The following is a 17,074-nucleotide window of genomic DNA, read 5'->3' as shown; positions in this document are numbered from 1 at the left end:
AGGCACGAGCAGAATCGTTATCTGCTCGTGCCGATTAACCCCTTATATGGCGCTGTCAATACATGACAGCGCCATTATAAGCGCGATTGCGGTAAGCATTTACTTACCACCCGAAACCGGAAGTCACGTGACGCGATCACGTGACTCCCGATAGTTGTCATGGTAGCACAGGGTCATGTGATGACTCCTGTACTACACATGACTTGGTTTCACTTTCGCTGTGCCCGGGGCACAGCAAAAGAGAAAGACAGCGTATCTGCTGTTTACAGCCTTGTGGCTGTGATCAGCAGATACTGCAGAGCGATCGGAATGTTGATCGCAATAGCCCCCTAGGGGGACTAGTAAAATAAAAAAAAAAAGTTAAAAAATAAGTTTTAAAAAATTAAAAAAAAACAAAAAAACCTAAAAGTTCAAATCACCCCCCATTCGCCCCATTGAAAATTAAAGGGTTAAAAAAATAAAAAATATACACACATTTGGTATCGCCGCGTTCAGAAACGCCCGATCTATCAAAATATAAAATCAATTAATCTGATCAGTAAACGGCGTAGCGGCAAAAAAATTCCAAACGCCAAAACGACGTTTTTTTGTCGCCACAACTTTTGCGCAAAATGCAATAAGAGGCGATCAAAACGTAGCATCTGCGCAAAAATGGTACCGTTAAAAACGTCAGCTCGAGACGCAAAAAATAAGCCGTCATTGAGCCTAAGATCCCGAAAAATGAGAACGCTACGGGTCATGGAATATGGCGTAAAACGGGCGCCACTTTTTTCGGACAAACTTCCGATTTTTTTTTAACCCCTTATATAAAAGTAAACCTATACATGTTTGGTGTCTACGAACTCGCACTGACCTGAGGCATCACACCCACACATCAGTTTTACCATATAGTGAACACAGTGAATAAAATATCTCAAAAACCATAGTGCTATCGCACTTTTTTTGCTATTTTTCAGCATTTGGAATTTTTTTGCCATTTTCTAGTACACAATATGGTAAAACTGATGGTTTCATTTAAAAGTACAGCTCGTTCCGCAAAAAATGAGCCCTCACATGACCATATTGACTGAAAAATAAAAAAGTTACGTCTCTCAGAAAAAGAATGGCGAAAAAAAAAAACGGAAAGCGAAAAATCGGCCGGTCGTGAAAGGGTTAAATGACAGTATTTGGGGGCTTTAAAAAATAAATAAATGAATAAATAAAGCCATTTTTGAAATTCTGTTTCACTCAAAACCTTACTTAACACTAGACGTCCCAGAGAGCGGTCATTTGACATTTTTACCATTGGAACCCTATGGAGCTCGAAATTTCTGGGACTTCGTGTTAATTTGGCTCTTACAGGCCCTTTACGTTCCCTGTACATTCAACTTCCATGTGGTCTGTGGTCATAAATTAACTGAGAGGAGCTCAGAAAAAGATAGGTAAGAGTCACAAACGTTTTCCATTAGACCTTTAGTATGAACTTACATACTCTCAATATTCTCAGTTAACTCATAAAGCAATAAATAGAGCAAGAGAGAGTGTAAAATAATATACATATATTGTCCACTGAGGAGGACAACCGCATTAAAGCATTAACACAGGCTGTCCAGTGGTCTATACATGAAGAGCGAAAGCAATTGGATAAACTGCTCACCTGTCATGATCCTTGTCCACAAGATGGTATCTTGCTCTGAAAGCGACCAAACGAGCATAGTATGCAGGGGCGGGGATGGAGACTGAGCGAGTGCATCGAACATACGTGTGACACAGTTGGTAAGTTAAAAGCTGCAACTCATCAGCTGTGAAGCAGTTGTCATCCCAAAGAACTTGGTAGTGAGATGGGCGACTTGTTCCCTAAAGAAAACAAAAAATTATTTCTGTATCTGCAATATTAGCAGTGAAAGATGTTACTGCATAGCAAGAGACATACCTGGATGCCAGCATGGCTGCACAGATAAAAGTCAAACTCTGATGGGTGCGTAATGGTGCTGTCTACTGTAGTTCCTGCTGGCACATTTCCACTTTTACCCACCTTAGAAAAAAAAAATGTAACCATGTAAAAAAATGCAGTTTGTATAATGAAATCTTTGTAATTTACATATTTACGTATTTAAAATTAAACCTGTCACCTCCAGAATCGCTATTTACCTTCCGCTTATCCAGGTACAGGGGCAGCAGTGGCTACAGTGAGAAAATTAAGCTGTATTTGCCCTGCAGCCACTGGCTTCCGGTCATCAGAGTGGTGAAGCGAGCTGTTATTCACCGCTCACTATAGTGCCAGTGTGCTGTAATCACTCCCTGGCACAACAACTGACATCCGGTTAGATAAACACACAATAATGTGAGCTTGGACTAACCGCCGTCTGCACCACTGCAATGACTGGAAAAGAGCGGCTGCAGGGAAACTAACTGCATTTTCTCCTTGTATCATTGCGCCAGTAAGGTAGGATTTCAATGGTGTTAAACCACAGATTGCTAATCTATAGGCAAATTGCATTTCTGGAGGTAACAGGCTTCCTTTAAAGTGTGACGTTTTTCAATATAATATTCCACAGTGATAATATGGATGTCAAATGCCTGCTAGACTCCACTGCCCCTAGGAAAACACTTCTTATGCCACATAGGTGGAGAGAAGAACAACCAAGGTTATTAAAAAAATAGGGGGGAATGCAATACCACAAGGGTTATTTAACTTGGGGTTTTTCAGTTTGCAAAAAGAAGGCTTAGGAGCGATCTTATTACAATGTATAAATACATGAGGGGACAGTACAGAGCTCTCTCTAATGATCTTTTTACACCTAGGCCTGAAATAGGGACAAGGGGACATCCACTACGGTTAGAGGAAATAAGGGTTAATCATAATCACAAATGCAGATTCTTTACTGTAAGAGCAGTGATGCTATGGAACTCTCTGCCACATAATGTTGTAATGGTTGATTCACTACTAAAATTTAAGCGAGTCCTAGATGCCTTTCCTGAAAAAAACGGATTTTGTGTACTCACCGTAAAATTGTTTTCTCTTAGCCCTCATTGGGGGACACAGGACCATGGACCATGGGTGTTATGCTGCTTATCCATAGGAGGACACTAAGTAGATGCAAAGATGTTAGCTCCTTCCCTGCAGTATACACCCCCCTGGCCCAGCCAGGCTACTTCAGTACACAAGCAGTAGGAGAAGAAGTAACAAAAAAAATGTGAGTGAATACTCATAACAAAAAAGTACTGAGACAGAAAAAAGCTAAGGCCCAACAGGGCAAAAGGGAGGGTGCTGTGTCCCCCAATGATGGCTAAGAGAAAACGATTTTACGGTGAGTACACAAAAGTCCGTTTTTCTCTGACGCCTCAATGGGGGACACAGGACCTTGGGACGTCCTAAAGCAGACCATGGGTGGGCAAACAATAAAACAAAGCAACACAAGGACTAGGAACCAGTCCCAGATAGCCAAGAGCGCCTACTGAGATAGGTGCTCCACTGTCGTTTGCAGAATTTTCCTACCTAGGTTCACCTCAGCAGAAGCCTGGGTATGGATTCAGTAATGCTTTGAAACAGTATGTAGGCAAGACCAGGTCGCAGCCTTACACCTCTGTTCCACTGAAGCCTGATGCCTAATGGCCCAAGAGGCTCCAACTGCTCGCGTGGAATGAGTCCGCAGCCCACTAGGAATGGGCTTGAGTTGCAAGCGGTAGACCTCCTGAAAGCAGAGCGAATCCAGCGAGCCAGCGTTGCCTATGAAGCTGCCTCTCCTTTCTTAGGCCTTTCAAGAATGACGAACAAGGAGTCCATGTTCCTAAAGGGGCTGTCCTGGGTACGTAATATCTGAGAACCCTCACAAGGTCTAGCGAATATAGAACCCTTTCCACCCTATGGACTGGGTGTGGACAAAAAGGAAGGCAGAACAATGTCCTCGTTCATATGAAACGGGGGAAGTAACCTTCAGAAGAAAATCCGGAAGGGGGTGTAGAACCACCTTGTCCTGATGAAAGATCAGAAAGGGTTTGCGGCAAAAGAGTGCTGCCAGTTCCGAAACTTGTCTGATGGACGTAATCGCCACTAAGAATGTTACCTTCCAGGAGACAAGAGCACAAGAAGATTCCTTAAGAGGTTCAAAAGGGGATCTCTGGATACCGTCCAAAACGAGATTGAGGTCCCATGGGTCCAGTGACCGTTTATACAGGGAAACTAGATGGGAAACACCCTTGAGGAAAGTCTTGACTTGCGGATTGCAAGCTAGGCGGTATTGATAGAATATTGAGAGAGATGAAACCTGCCCCTTAAGGGAGGTGAGGGCCAACCCCTTTTGCAACCTGACTGCAAAAAAAACAAAAAAAAACAAGAATTCTGGGGATCGCCAGAGGCATAGGTTGGACATTAGATTCCATGCACTGGGAAAGGAACGTTTTCCACGTATGGTGGTAAATACGGGATGAAGGCCGGCTTTCGGGCACTGTACATGGTGGAGATGACCGCAGGAGAGAATCTCGCTCTTGTTAAAATCCAGGTCTCAATGGCCAGGCCGTCCGCTTCAGGGCTCTGGAGTTCTGATGGGAAATAGACCCTTCGGTCAGCAGGTCTGGGATGCTTACGAGGCGCCATGAGCAATTGTACTAATTCAGCATACCAGGCGCACCTGGGCTAGTCCGGTGCTATTAGTATCACCGGGACTCCTTCTGCCTTGATCTTCCTGATTACTCGCGGCAGCAGGGGCAGAGGCGAAAAACATTTAAGGTAGAAGGAGTCCCGGTGATACTAATAAGAACGACTTCAGGAGACTAGAGCATCCGCGCCAATGGACTGTGGATCACGTGGCCAGGCTAAGAACGCGGTTACCTTTGCGTTCAACCTTGAGGCCATTAGATCCACGTCTGGTGTACTCCAGTGAGTGCAGATGTGTGGGAACACTTCTGGGTGGAGAAACCTCTCTCCGGCGGCCAGGTCTTGGCGACTAAGAAGGTCCACCACCTAGTTCTCTACTCCCGGTATGTGTAACGCTGAAAAACACAGACCCCCGTCGATTAGGCCCAGGTGAAGATCCTGAGGACCTCGAGATAAGCTGTCTTGCTGCTGGTACCTCCCTGCCGATTGACATTGATTCAGGTCCAATAGGCCACAGCTGTTGCATTGTCCAAACAACCTGCTAGCAGAAGGGGGGAATGACCAGAGCGCGAGAAGATCGCGCTTATTTTCAGGATGATTTCTGGGAAGGGAAGACTCCTGGGGTGTCCAACGTCCCGAAGCAGTGTGGAGCCAGTACGCTGCTCCCCAGACTAAGAGGCTGGCGGTCCGTGGTCAGGAGTAGCCAGTCTACTTGGGGGAGAAAAACTCCTTCTCAATATGGAAGAGGATTGAAGCCACCAGCAAAGCGCATACCTGACTGAAGGTGTCAGGTGAAAAGTTCGTCCAAGGAAAAGGGGCTCTTGTCCCAGGCAGCTAGAAGCGCAAGCTGCAGTGGGCAGCGGTATGGCTAAGCAAGCAGCACTGCCTCTATAGCCGCCACTATCCTACCTAGCACTCTCATACTGAATCGTATGGAGCGAGAGGAGTATGTAGAGGGCAGTATACCGCTTGTTGTAGAGCGGTCGCCTTGTCTTGAGGGGAAAATATCAAGCCCCGAAGAGTGTCCAGGGACATGCCCAGGCAGGTGACGGATTTTGACAGGACCGGGGATGATTTGACTGGAGTCAGAAGCTGCCCTCAGTGGGATAGGGTACCCACAAAGATCTGCACGCTGGTTGAGCAATTGATGAGGAGGTCATCCAAGCAAGGCAGAACAGCCACTCTACTGGCGTGAAGGGCACTCATGGCGGCCGCCATGACCTTAGTTAAGACCCTTGGCGCTATGGCAGAGCCGAGGGTAGGACCACAAATGAAAAAAAAAAAAAAAGAAGTCCTGAACCACGAAGCGGAGGAACTTTTGGTGAGCTGGAGCGATGGGTATGTGCAGGTACGCGTCCCTGATAGCTAGGGAGGCAAGGAATTCTCCTTCGACCATAAAGGTAATAATGGACCCTAGGAAGTCCATTCTGAATCTCCTTACGTGCACATGTTTGCTCAGGTGTTAGAGGTCCAGGATGGGACGAACTGACCCGTCCTTTTTTGGGGACCACGAGAGATTAGAATAGAAGGCCTTGAACCTCTCGCCGTTGGGAACAGGTACCATCACCCCCGCCGTTTGGAGGGAGTGGATCGCTGAGGAGAAGGCCTCGTGGTGTTTTGGAGCCTTTGGGAGGGGGGGGTTTGAGAGAAAAGACTGACCAGGGGATCGGGTCCAGAATTCAATGTGGTAACCGGAAGACACAAGGTATCACACCCATTTGTGGTCTGAGGCGGCGGCCCAGATGGAGGAGGACGACGAGACTCCTCGGTCTTTGTCTAGACTGCCAGGACGAGTTGGACTCGGGGAGGGCTGAGAAGGTCGGGAACTGCGTGTCTAGTAAAAAACATCCTGTGCTAGAGTTGGGGGAGGTACTCTTTTCCTCCTATGGCATCAGACAAAAAAAAAAAAAAAAAGTGTCCAGACGATCGGCAAACCATCGGTCTGGAAACGAGTACTGTGAGAGGCTTCTTAGAGACAGAGTCCGCTCTCCATTATGGGAACCAGAGGGCCTTACAGATGGCTATGGTATTTGAGGCGGCAATAACTGCGCAGGTAGCAGCGTTGAGGGAGGCCTGCATGAGGTACTCTGCCGCCGCAGCAATGTGAACTGTTACATCTGTGAGGGTCTGAGGGAAACTGGTAATCCTTGTGCCTGTGCGACCCACACGGAAGGGGAGAAGGACCCGCGGCCTCGAGATCGAGCTGCTCCACTTGTCTGTCTGTCGGGTCCTTGAAGGAGGATCTATCAAGTAAAAGACAGGAGTGGTCCTTCAGGCAGGCGGAAGCCGGGTACCGGGACCCCATGAGTTTACAGATACCGAAGCGGCGTCAAAAAACTTTTTTTTTTTTTTGAGGTTTCTTCACCCTTTTAAAGGAGACCCCAGGGTCAGTAGTAGTGGATAGGAGATATTCCACATGCAGAGTTTTGGTTGATTGCTAAAATAAGGGAGTCCATCGCAGCTTGATCGCTCGGGGAGGTTGAAACCAAGGAATCATCCCGGTACAAACATCATTCCCCTTCCTCCGGCTCCTCAGAGACCGCGGAACATGTGGGAGAACCCCATCTGTGCACCCCAGTGGGAGAACCATGGGTGTCACGCCCTTTTTCTGATCTGCAAACGGTGAAGCAGAGGGCTGATTCTTATCAGAAGGACCCTCTATAGAGGTGTCATCAGGCTGCGTTCTGTCCAGGGGCCCCGAGGGGTGTGAGGACGATGTTGCATAGCCAGCACCAGGTTCTGGGAACTGTGCCCATTCCGGGGGAATGGGAGCCGTAGGCTCTGGGCTGGCAGCGGTTGCTGCGATGGTGGCGGGGGGTGGGGTGGGGGGTTGGGTGGGGTAAGCTACAGGGGCACTGGACTCACAGAAGGAAGAGGTGCTATCATCCCCTAGTAGCTCAGCGTCTTATAGTTGTTGCTGTAGTTGTGCAGGGCATAAAACATGTGAATGCAGCCCCTGGCTGATGAGCCACAAACTGATTGTAATGAGGGAGCAATGCTCTGCAGAGCTAAGATGCAAGTGAGGCTATAACTCACCCAGAACCCTGATGACCCCTCCCCGCCTCCTCCTGCGTCCCAGTTCTGGGAAGGAGGAAGCCAGCTATGAGAAACGCCCACCGGCTCTGATCACAACAAGAGGGAGCAATGCTCTGCAGATCCTGTGTGAGGAGGGTTACGCGCGCTTTCTTATCGAGTGTCTGAGGGGACGGGGCTTAGCTCTGACAAGAAGGCATGATAAAATATAATAAACAAAAAAAAAAAAGGTGGGAAGGGACTCCCCTTCCCCCCTCCAGCCCTGCACAACAATGGTGGACAGAAAAAACTCTAAGTGTACCGCAGGTGCGGGTGCACTGAGTCCTGGGGGCTCTCCCCCTTCCCCCGCCACAGGTGGAATGCTATGCAGGAGTCTGCAATCACAGCTCATGTGCATCCAGTCAGTGTGACCTTTGCTCCAATTCAGTGTGGAGAGTCTGACGCCTGCTGGCAGAACTTGTATCAACTCAGAGCCTGCAAGAGGGGCTGAGGAAGTTTTCCATCTGCTCTGGAAAAATCGGAATGATCTCACCTCAGCTCCTGTGGAGATGGCAGTCTGCTGCCTAGTCACACTTGGTGCAGAACGTGTATCAACTCAGAGCCTGCAAGAGGGGCTAAGGAAGTTTTTCATCTGCTCTGGAAAAATCGTATGATCTCACCTCAGCTCCTGTGGAGATGGCAGTCTGGTCACACTTGGTGCAGAACGTGTATCAACTCAATGCCTGCAAGAGGGGCTGAGGAAGTTTTCATCTGCTCTGGAAAATCAGTGCCATGAGACCTGTCGTCCAGTGAGTAACAGCCCAGGATCCAGCGTCGCAGGAGGGGTACGGAGAGGAGACACTCCGCGTTCCCGCCTGTTGATAGTTTTGGGAAATTGGTCCCCGAAGGAAACAGTCGCCCTCTAAAAACAAAAAAATTCTTGCTGCAGTAGTCTGCAGAGATGTGCCTCCTACAGACACTAAGCTAAAACTGAAGTAGCCTGGCTGGGCCAGGGGGTGTATACTGCAGGGGAGGAGCTAACATCTTTGCATCTACTTAGTGTCCTCCTATGGATAAGCAGCATAACACCCATGGTCCATGGTCCTGTGTCCCCCAATGAGGCGTCAAAGAAGAAGGGAATTTTGTTTACTTACCGTAAATTCCTTTTCTTCTAGCTCCAATTGGGAGACCCAGACACTTGGGTGTATAGCTTATGCCTCCGGAGGCCACACATAGTATTACACTAAAAGTGTAAAGCCCCTCCCCTTCTGCCTATACACCCCCCGTGCATCATGGGCTCCTCAGTTTTGGTGCAAAAGCAAGAAGGAGGAAAAAATTATAAATTGGTTTAAAGTAAATTCAATCCGAAGGAATATCGGAGAACTGAAACCATTCAACATGAACAACATGTGTACACAAAGAACAACAGCCCGAAGGGAACAGGGGCGGGTGCTGGGTCTCCCAATTGGAGCTAGAAGAAAAGGAATTTATGGTAAGTAAACAAAATTCCCTTCTTCTTTGTCGCTCCATTGGGAGACCCAGACACTTGGGACGTCCAAAAGCAGTCCCTGGGTGGGTAAATAATACCTTATAATAGAGTCGTAAACGGCTCCGTCCTACAGGTGGGCAACCGCCGCCTGAAGGACTCGCCTACCTAGGCTGGCTTCTGCCGAAGCATAGGTATGCACCTGATAGTGTTTCGTGAAAGTGTGCAGGCTCGACCAGGTAGCCGCCTGACACACCTGCTGAGCCGTAGCCTGGTGCCGCAAGGCCCAGGACGCCCCCACGGCCCTGGTAGAATGGGCCTTCAGCCCTGAGGGAACCGGAAGCCCCGAGGAACGATAAGCTTCGAGAATTGGTTCCTTGATCCACCGAGCCAGGGTTGATTTGGAAGCTTGTGACCCTTTACGCTGGCCAGCGACAAGGACAAAGAGTGCATCTGGGTCTCCCAATGGAGCGACAAAGAAATGTAGAATCTGAGTGCTCTCACCAGATCTAACAAGTGCAAATCCTTTTCACATTGGTGAACTGGATGAGGATAAAAAGAAGGTAAGGAAATATCCTGATTGAGATGAAAGGGGGATACCACCTTAGGGAGAAATTCCGGAACCGGACGCAGAACCACCTTGTCCTGGTGAAACACCAGGAAAGGGGCTTTGCACGACAACGCTGCTAGCTCAGACACTCTCCGAAGTGAAGTGACTGCTACTAGGAAGACCACTTTCTGCGAAAGGCGTGAGAGAGAAATATCCCTCATTGGCTCGAACGGTGGTTTCTGAAGAGCCATCAGCACCCTGTTCAGATCCCAGGGTTCTAACGGACGCTTGTAAGGAGGGACGATGTGACAAACCCCCTGCAGGAACGTGCGTACCTGTGGAAGTCTGGCTAGGCGCTTCTGAAAAAACACAGAGAGCGCAGAGACTTGTCCCTTAAGGGAGCCGAGCGACAAACCCTTTTCCAATCCGGATTGAAGGAAGGACAGAAAAGTGGGCAAGGTAAATGGCCAGGGAGAAAAACCCTGAGCAGAGCACCACGACAGGAATATCTTCCACGTCCTGTGGTAGATCTTGGCGGACGTTGGTTTCCTAGCCTGTCTCATAGTGGCAATGACCTCTTGGGATAACCCTGAAGACGCTAGGATCCAGGACTCAATGGCCACAGTGTCAGGTTGAGGGCCGCAGAATTCAGATGGAAAAACGGCCCTTGAGACAGCAAGTCTGGTCGGTCTGGTAGTGCCCACGGTTGGCCGACCGTGAGATGCCACAGATCCGGGTACCACGACCTCCTCGGCCAGTCTGGAGCGACGAGGATGGCGCGGCGGCAGTCGGCCCTGATCTTCCGTAACACTCTGGGCAACAGTGCCAGAGGAGGAAACACATAAGGGAGTTGAAACTGCGACCAATCCTGAACTAAGGCGTCTGCCGCCAGAGCTCTGTGATCTTGAGACCGTGCCATGAATGTCGGGACCTTGTTGTTGTGCCGGGACGCCATTAGGTCGACGTCCGGCATGCCCCAACGGCAACAGATCTCCTGAAACACGTCCGGGTGAAGGGACCATTCCCCTGCGTCCATGCCCTGGCGACTGAGAAAGTCTGCTTCCCAGTTTTCTACGCCCGGGATGTGAACTGCGGATATGGTGGAGGCTGTGGCTTCCACCCACAGCAGAATCCGCCGGACTTCCTGGAAGGCTTGCCGACTGCGTGTCCCGCCTTGGTGGTTGATGTATGCCACCGCTGTGGAGTTGTCCGACTGAATTCGGATCTGTTTGCCTTCCAGCCACGGCTGGAACGCCTTTAGGGCAAGATACACTGCCCTTATCTCCAGAACATTGATCTGAGGGAAGGACTCTGTCTGAGTCCAAGTACCCTGAGCCCTGTGGTGGAGAAAGACCGCTCCCCACCCTGACAGGCTCGCGTCCGTCGTGACCACCGCCCAGGATGGGGGCAGGAAGGATTTCCCCTTCGACAGAGAAGTGGGGAGAAGCCACCACTGAAGGGAAGCCTTGGCTGCCCGCGAAAGGGAGACGTTCCTGTCGAGGGACGTCGACCTCCTGTCCCATTTGCGGAGAATGTCCCATTGAAGTGGGCGCAGATGAAACTGCGCAAAAGGAACTGCCTCCATTGCTGCTACCATCTTCCCTAGGAAGTGCATGAGGGGCCTCAGGGGGTGTGACTGGCCTTGAAGGAGAGATTGCACCCCTGTCTGTAGTGAACGCTGTTTGTTCAGCAGAAGCTTCACTATCGCTGAGAGAGTATGAAACTCCATGCCAAGATATGTCTGTGATTGGGCCGGTGTCAGATTTGACTTTGGAAAATTGATGATCCACCCGAAACTCTGGAGAGTCTCCAGAGCAATGTTCAGGCTGTGTTGGCATGCCCCTTGAGAGGGTGCCTTGACAAGCAGATCGTCTAAGTAAGGGATCACCGAGTGTCCCTGAGAGTGTAGGATTGCCACCACTGTTGCCATAACCTTGGTGAAGACCCGTGGGGCTGTCGCCAGGCCAAAAGGCAGTGCCACGAACTGAAGGTGTTCGTCCCCTATGGCGAAACGCAGGAAGCGCTGATGCTCTGGTGCAATCGGTACGTGGAGATAAGCATCTTTGATGTCGATTGATGCCAGGAAATCTCCTTGGGACATTGAGGCGATGACGGAGCGGAGCGATTCCATCCGGAACCGCCTGGTTTTCACATGCTTGTTGAGCAGTTTTAGGTCCAGAACAGGACGGAAGGATCCGTCCTTTTTTGGCACCACGAACAAGTTGGAGTAAAAACCGTGATCCTGTTGCTGAAGAGGAACAGGGATCACCACTCCTTGCGCCTTCAGAGTGCACACCGCCTGCAGAAGAGCATCGGCTCTTTCGGGGGGCGGAGATGTTCTGAAGAAACAAGTCGGAGGACGAGAGCTGAACTCTATCCTGTAACCTTGAGATAGAATGTCTCTCACCCATCGGTCTTTTACCTGTGGCAGCCAGGCGTCGCAAAAGCGGGAGAGCCTGCCACCGACCGAGGATGCGGTTTGAGGAGGCCGAAAGTCATGAGGATGCCGCTTTGGGAGCGGTTCCTCCGGCGGTCTTTTTAGGACGTGACTTAGACCGCCATGAATCGGAGTTCCTCTGATCTTTCTGAGGCCTTTTGGACGAGGAGAATTGAGACCTGCCCGCGGTCCGAAAGGACCGAAACCTCGATTGTACCTTCCGTGGTTGAGGTCTGTTTGGTTTGGACTGGGGTAAGGATGAGTCCTTTCCCTTGGATTGTTTAATGATTTCATCCAATCGCTCACCAAACAAGCGGTCGCCAGACAATGGCAAACCGGTTAAGAACTTTTTGGAAGCAGAGTCTGCCTTCCATTCACGTAGCCACATGGCCCTGCGGACTACCACCGAATTGGCGGATGCTACCGCCGTACGGCTCGCAGAGTCCAGGATAGCATTAATGGCGTAGGACGCAAACGCCGACGCCTGAGAGGTTAAGGACACCACTTGCGGGGCAGATGTACGTGTGACTGTATTAATCTGCGCCTGACAAGCTGAGATAGCTTGGAGTGCCCATACGGCTGCGAATGCTGGAGCAAAAGACGCGCCGATAGCTTCATAGATGGATTTCAACCATAGTTCCATCTGTCTGTCAGTGGCATCTTTGAGCGAAGCCCCATCTTCCACTGCAACTATGGATCTAGCCGCCAGTCTGGAGACAGGAGGATCCACCTTAGGACACTGAGCCCAGCCCTTGACAACATCAGGGGGGAAGGGATAACGTGTATCCTTAAGGCGCTTGGAAAAACGCTTGTCTGGACAGTCTCGGTTTTTCTGGACTGCCTCTCTGAAGTCAGAGTGATACAGAAACGTACTCAATGTACGCTTGGGAAACCTGAAACGGAATTTCTCCTGAGAAGCTGACTCCTCAATTGTAGGAGCTGGGGGAGAAATATCCAACACCTGATTGATGGTCGCTATAAGGTCATTCACTACGGCGTCACCTTCAGGTGTATCAAGGTTGAGAGCGGCTTCAGGATCAGAATCCTGATCTGTTACCTCCGCTTCATCCTCCAGAGAGTCCTCCTGCTGAGACCCTGAACAGTGTGATGAGGTGGAGGGAATTTCCCAGCGAGCCCGCTTGGGCGGCCTGGGACTGCGGTCCGTGTCAGAGATCTCACCCTGGGACCTATGGGTCACCCCAGGGGCACTTTGCTATTCCAATTGAGGGGGACCAGGGGTCAACGATTGAACAGTGCCCGGGGCCTGAATCACCGGTCTGGACTGTAAGGCTTCTAGTATTTTAGCAGACCATTTATCCATACTCTCAGACAGTTTGTCAGCAAAAGCTGCAAACTCCGTCCCTGTCACCTGGACAGTGGTAGCAGGTGGTTCCACCTGGGCCACCAGTAGCAGAGGCTCCGGCTGAGTAAGTGCCACAGGGGCCGAGCATTGCACACAATGAGGGTCAGTGGAACCTGCCGGTAGTATAGCTGCACATGAGGTACAGGTTGCAAAGTACGCCTGTGCTTTGGCACCCTTGCTTTTTGCGGACGACATGCTGTTGTCTCCTCTGAGAACAATCCAGGAGGGTATATAGCCAAAAATCAACAGAGCGACCGTACAGTGCAAATGTATAGCCTATAAGCCTATATATATATATATACACTTCGGCACTCAGTGGGGCCAGCACCACAGGTGCTGCTTACCGACCGCTCAGAGCGGTTGTGTGATCACCAGATTCCCTGCCTGGGTCTCCCTGTGTTGTCTCTCCTCTCCAGCGTCTGAATCGCTGACAGGAATGGCTGCCGGCGTTCTGTGGGGAGGAGGGGACCGTGGGCGTGCCCAAGAAAGTGCGGGAATCTAGTGCCCCAGTGTACTGAGTGAGGGGGGAGGAGGATACTAATGTATGCTCCAGCTCTCAGCGCTGACGATCTGTGCAGCGTCCCGCCCTTCCCCTGACTGGCAGGCCTGTGGGCGGGAATATGCGATACTAGGCCGCAAAAGCCGGGGACTAAAGTTATAAGCGCGGCCGGCAATAAGCGCGGCCGCGCGGTAGTCCCCGGCGCACTAACACACCCAGCAGTGCTGCAATGTGTATGGCACAAGCGCTCCATGCGCGGTCCCCACGGGGACACAGAGTACCTCACAGTAGCAGGGCCTTGTCCCTGACTATATTCAGCTCCTATCCAGCAGATTCCCAGGGGCTGCGGAGGGAGCACGGTCCCAGTGCCTGGAGACCGATTAGGATCCCACTTCACCCAGAGCCCCTTAAGGGATGGGGAAGGAAAACCGCATGTGGCTCCTGCCTGTGTACCCGCAATGGGTACCTCAACCTTAACAACACCGCCGACAAAGTGGGGTGAGAAGGGAGCATGCTGGGGACCCTGTTATGGGCCCTCTTTTCTTCCATCCGACCTAGTCAGCAGCTGCTGCTGACTAAGCTGTGGAGCTATGCGTGGATGTCAGCCTCCTTCGCACAAAGCATAAAAACTGAGGAGCCCGTGATGCACGGGGGGTGTATAGGCAGAAGGGGAGGGGCTTTACACTTTTAGTGTAATACTTTGTGTGGCCTCCGGAGGCATAAGCTATACACCCAAGTGTCTGGGTCTCCCAATGGAGCGACAAAGAAATATAATATTACTGGTTACGTGTACTAGATTCTGTCATTGAGTGTTGATCCAGGGAACTAGTCCGATTGCCGCATGTGGAGTCAGGAAGGATTTTTTTTCCCTAATATGGAGCTTACTGTGTCGCTTGATTTTTTTCGTTGCCTTACACTGGATCAACATGTTAGGCTATGGGTTGAACTCTATGAACTTAAGTCTACCTTCAACCATGAACACTATGGAACGAAAATGTTTCTAGCATACAAATATTTAGATGGCTATATAAGCATCTTCACAAAAGAATAAAATGTTAAAGTGCGTCCTTTCACATGCTAGAAAAGACGCTAATGTAGAATTTTTTTTTAGTACTTTTGCTTCACTGTATGGTTCTGAAAACTTACCCTCTCTGTTTTATCAGCACAGAAAAGTCTGGTATGATGACGTTTTTGAACAACTATGTATGTAATTCCGGGTCTGTAATCCTCTTCCAGACTTATGCAGGCTTTCCGAATAGCCATAAGCTCTGGCCATGCAACCTAGAAAAAAAAAAAAAAGAACAAAGCATAACTGTTAGGTTTTGCCGTAATTCATAAATTTTATAGCAACCAATATGTAGCAAAATAATGAATATAAAGCAGCATTGTAATGATTCTCATTATATATATGTATGCACACACAAATCTAAATATATACACAAAGTATATATATATATATATCTATATCTATATCTCTCTGTAGGCTCTGTGTGTGTGTGTGTGTGTGTGTGTGTGTGTGTATGTATATAGGTGTGTGTGTATATATATATATATATATATATATATATATATATATATATATATATATATATAATATATATATATATATATATATATATATATACACACACACCTATATACATACACACACACACACACACACACACTACTTATATCTATCTAGAATATATATATATCTATATCTAAATCTATATCACATACACATATATACATATGTATATATACATACACACACACAGGGGGAGCCTACAGATCTGGTCGGGGGGCTGGGGACATACAGATCGGGTGGGCGGGGGCTGGGGGCATACAGATCTGGTGGGGGGGGGGGCTGGGGGTATACAGATCTGGTGTAGGGAGGCTGATGTCCCCTGCAGCAATGAGCACATTGTTTAGTAATGTGCTTCTGCTGGTTCCCTTCTGTCCCTTATTATGCCATGTCTCACCTGTCCTCCGTGCCCGCGGAGCCTCCAGCTGCAGCAGACAGACTCCTCCGTGATAGCGTGCCATGTACGGAGCGGCCGCTGCAGGTTTATGTCATGGCTTTACTGCAGTTGAATGCTTTACGGCGCCACAAAGCATTCAACTGCAGGAAAGGGCTGACAGCAGAATCGGCGGCGGCCCCGGACAGGTGAGTATACAGCAGTGTGTGTGTGGCTGTGTTGTGTGCATGTGCGCTATGTGTGTGTGTATGTGCTCGGTGCATCTATGTGTGTCTACTGTGTGTGTGTGTGTATATATGTGTGTATGCGTGCGTGCAGTGAGCACCCGGAAGGCGGATCATCGTTCCAACTGCGGCTGCGCAACGGACAATGTCACAGTGCATCACGGAATAGGGGAACAGACAGAACTGGTGATTATGTAAGTATATATATACACACATACACACACACACACACACACACACACACACACACACACACACACACACACACACACACACACACACATATATATATATGTACACATACATACATATACTTTTTTTTTTTCTTCTTTTTTAGGCATTATACATGCAGGTATCATGAAGATACTCACTGATTGCAACTTTTTTTGCATTAATGCCGGAGTCACACTCAAATTTAACCCAGAGTTATACTTGCATTGGAGGAAATCCAAAAAGTAACCTCCGCGCCACACAAAAACCACTGCCATGTGGCAGGTCACGTGGTGCCAGAGCACTACTGACACCGGAACATTTCAGCGACTGGAACTACTACCTTCATAATACTTCGCAATCAGGGGAGAAAGAAAAAAAAAAACAACTATAGACTAATCATCCATCTCTGGTGTAGTGCATTAACCTGTTCACTACTTGGCGATTTTAAAAAAAAGTGCTATTTATCAATTGTTTTTTGGGGGTTTTATTTGCCACCTTCACTCTATGATAAGCCTGACCTGGCAATATGATTCCCCAGGTCAGTACGATTTCGTAGATACCAGACATATTTATTTATTTTTTTCTATTTCATTGGTGTGAAAAAATAAAAATGGCGCTTTTGTCACCATGTTCCAAGGATGGTAGCAATCTCAATTTTTGGATCTAAAGCTGTGTGAGGGTTTATATTCTGCACCCTGGTTTTTACAAATACCATTTTTTGAAAGAAGCGATTGTTTGATTGCCTCTTATTTT

General features: G+C 49.0%; 1 protein-coding gene across 1 annotated transcript in view; it reads right to left on the bottom strand.

Moving 5' to 3' along the window:
- The window catches only part of AGO4 (argonaute RISC component 4), a 109,431-nt gene that overhangs the window by 5,051 nt on the left and 87,306 nt on the right, over positions 1–17,074 (bottom strand). Inside the window, exons 15-17 of the mRNA XM_075336028.1 lie at positions 15,070–15,204; positions 1,913–2,014; positions 1,637–1,836 (exon numbers count right to left, since the gene is read on the bottom strand). Of these exons, the coding sequence (XP_075192143.1) occupies positions 1,637–1,836; positions 1,913–2,014; positions 15,070–15,204 (437 nt within the window). The remainder of the gene's footprint in view (positions 1–1,636; positions 1,837–1,912; positions 2,015–15,069; positions 15,205–17,074) is intronic.

This window comes from Anomaloglossus baeobatrachus, chromosome 2 (genome assembly GCF_048569485.1).
Source record: "Anomaloglossus baeobatrachus isolate aAnoBae1 chromosome 2, aAnoBae1.hap1, whole genome shotgun sequence".
NCBI lineage: Eukaryota > Metazoa > Chordata > Amphibia > Anura > Aromobatidae > Anomaloglossus > Anomaloglossus baeobatrachus.
The sequence above is the reverse complement of the archived record's forward strand: the minus strand, read 5'-3'. Positions and strand labels throughout refer to the sequence as shown.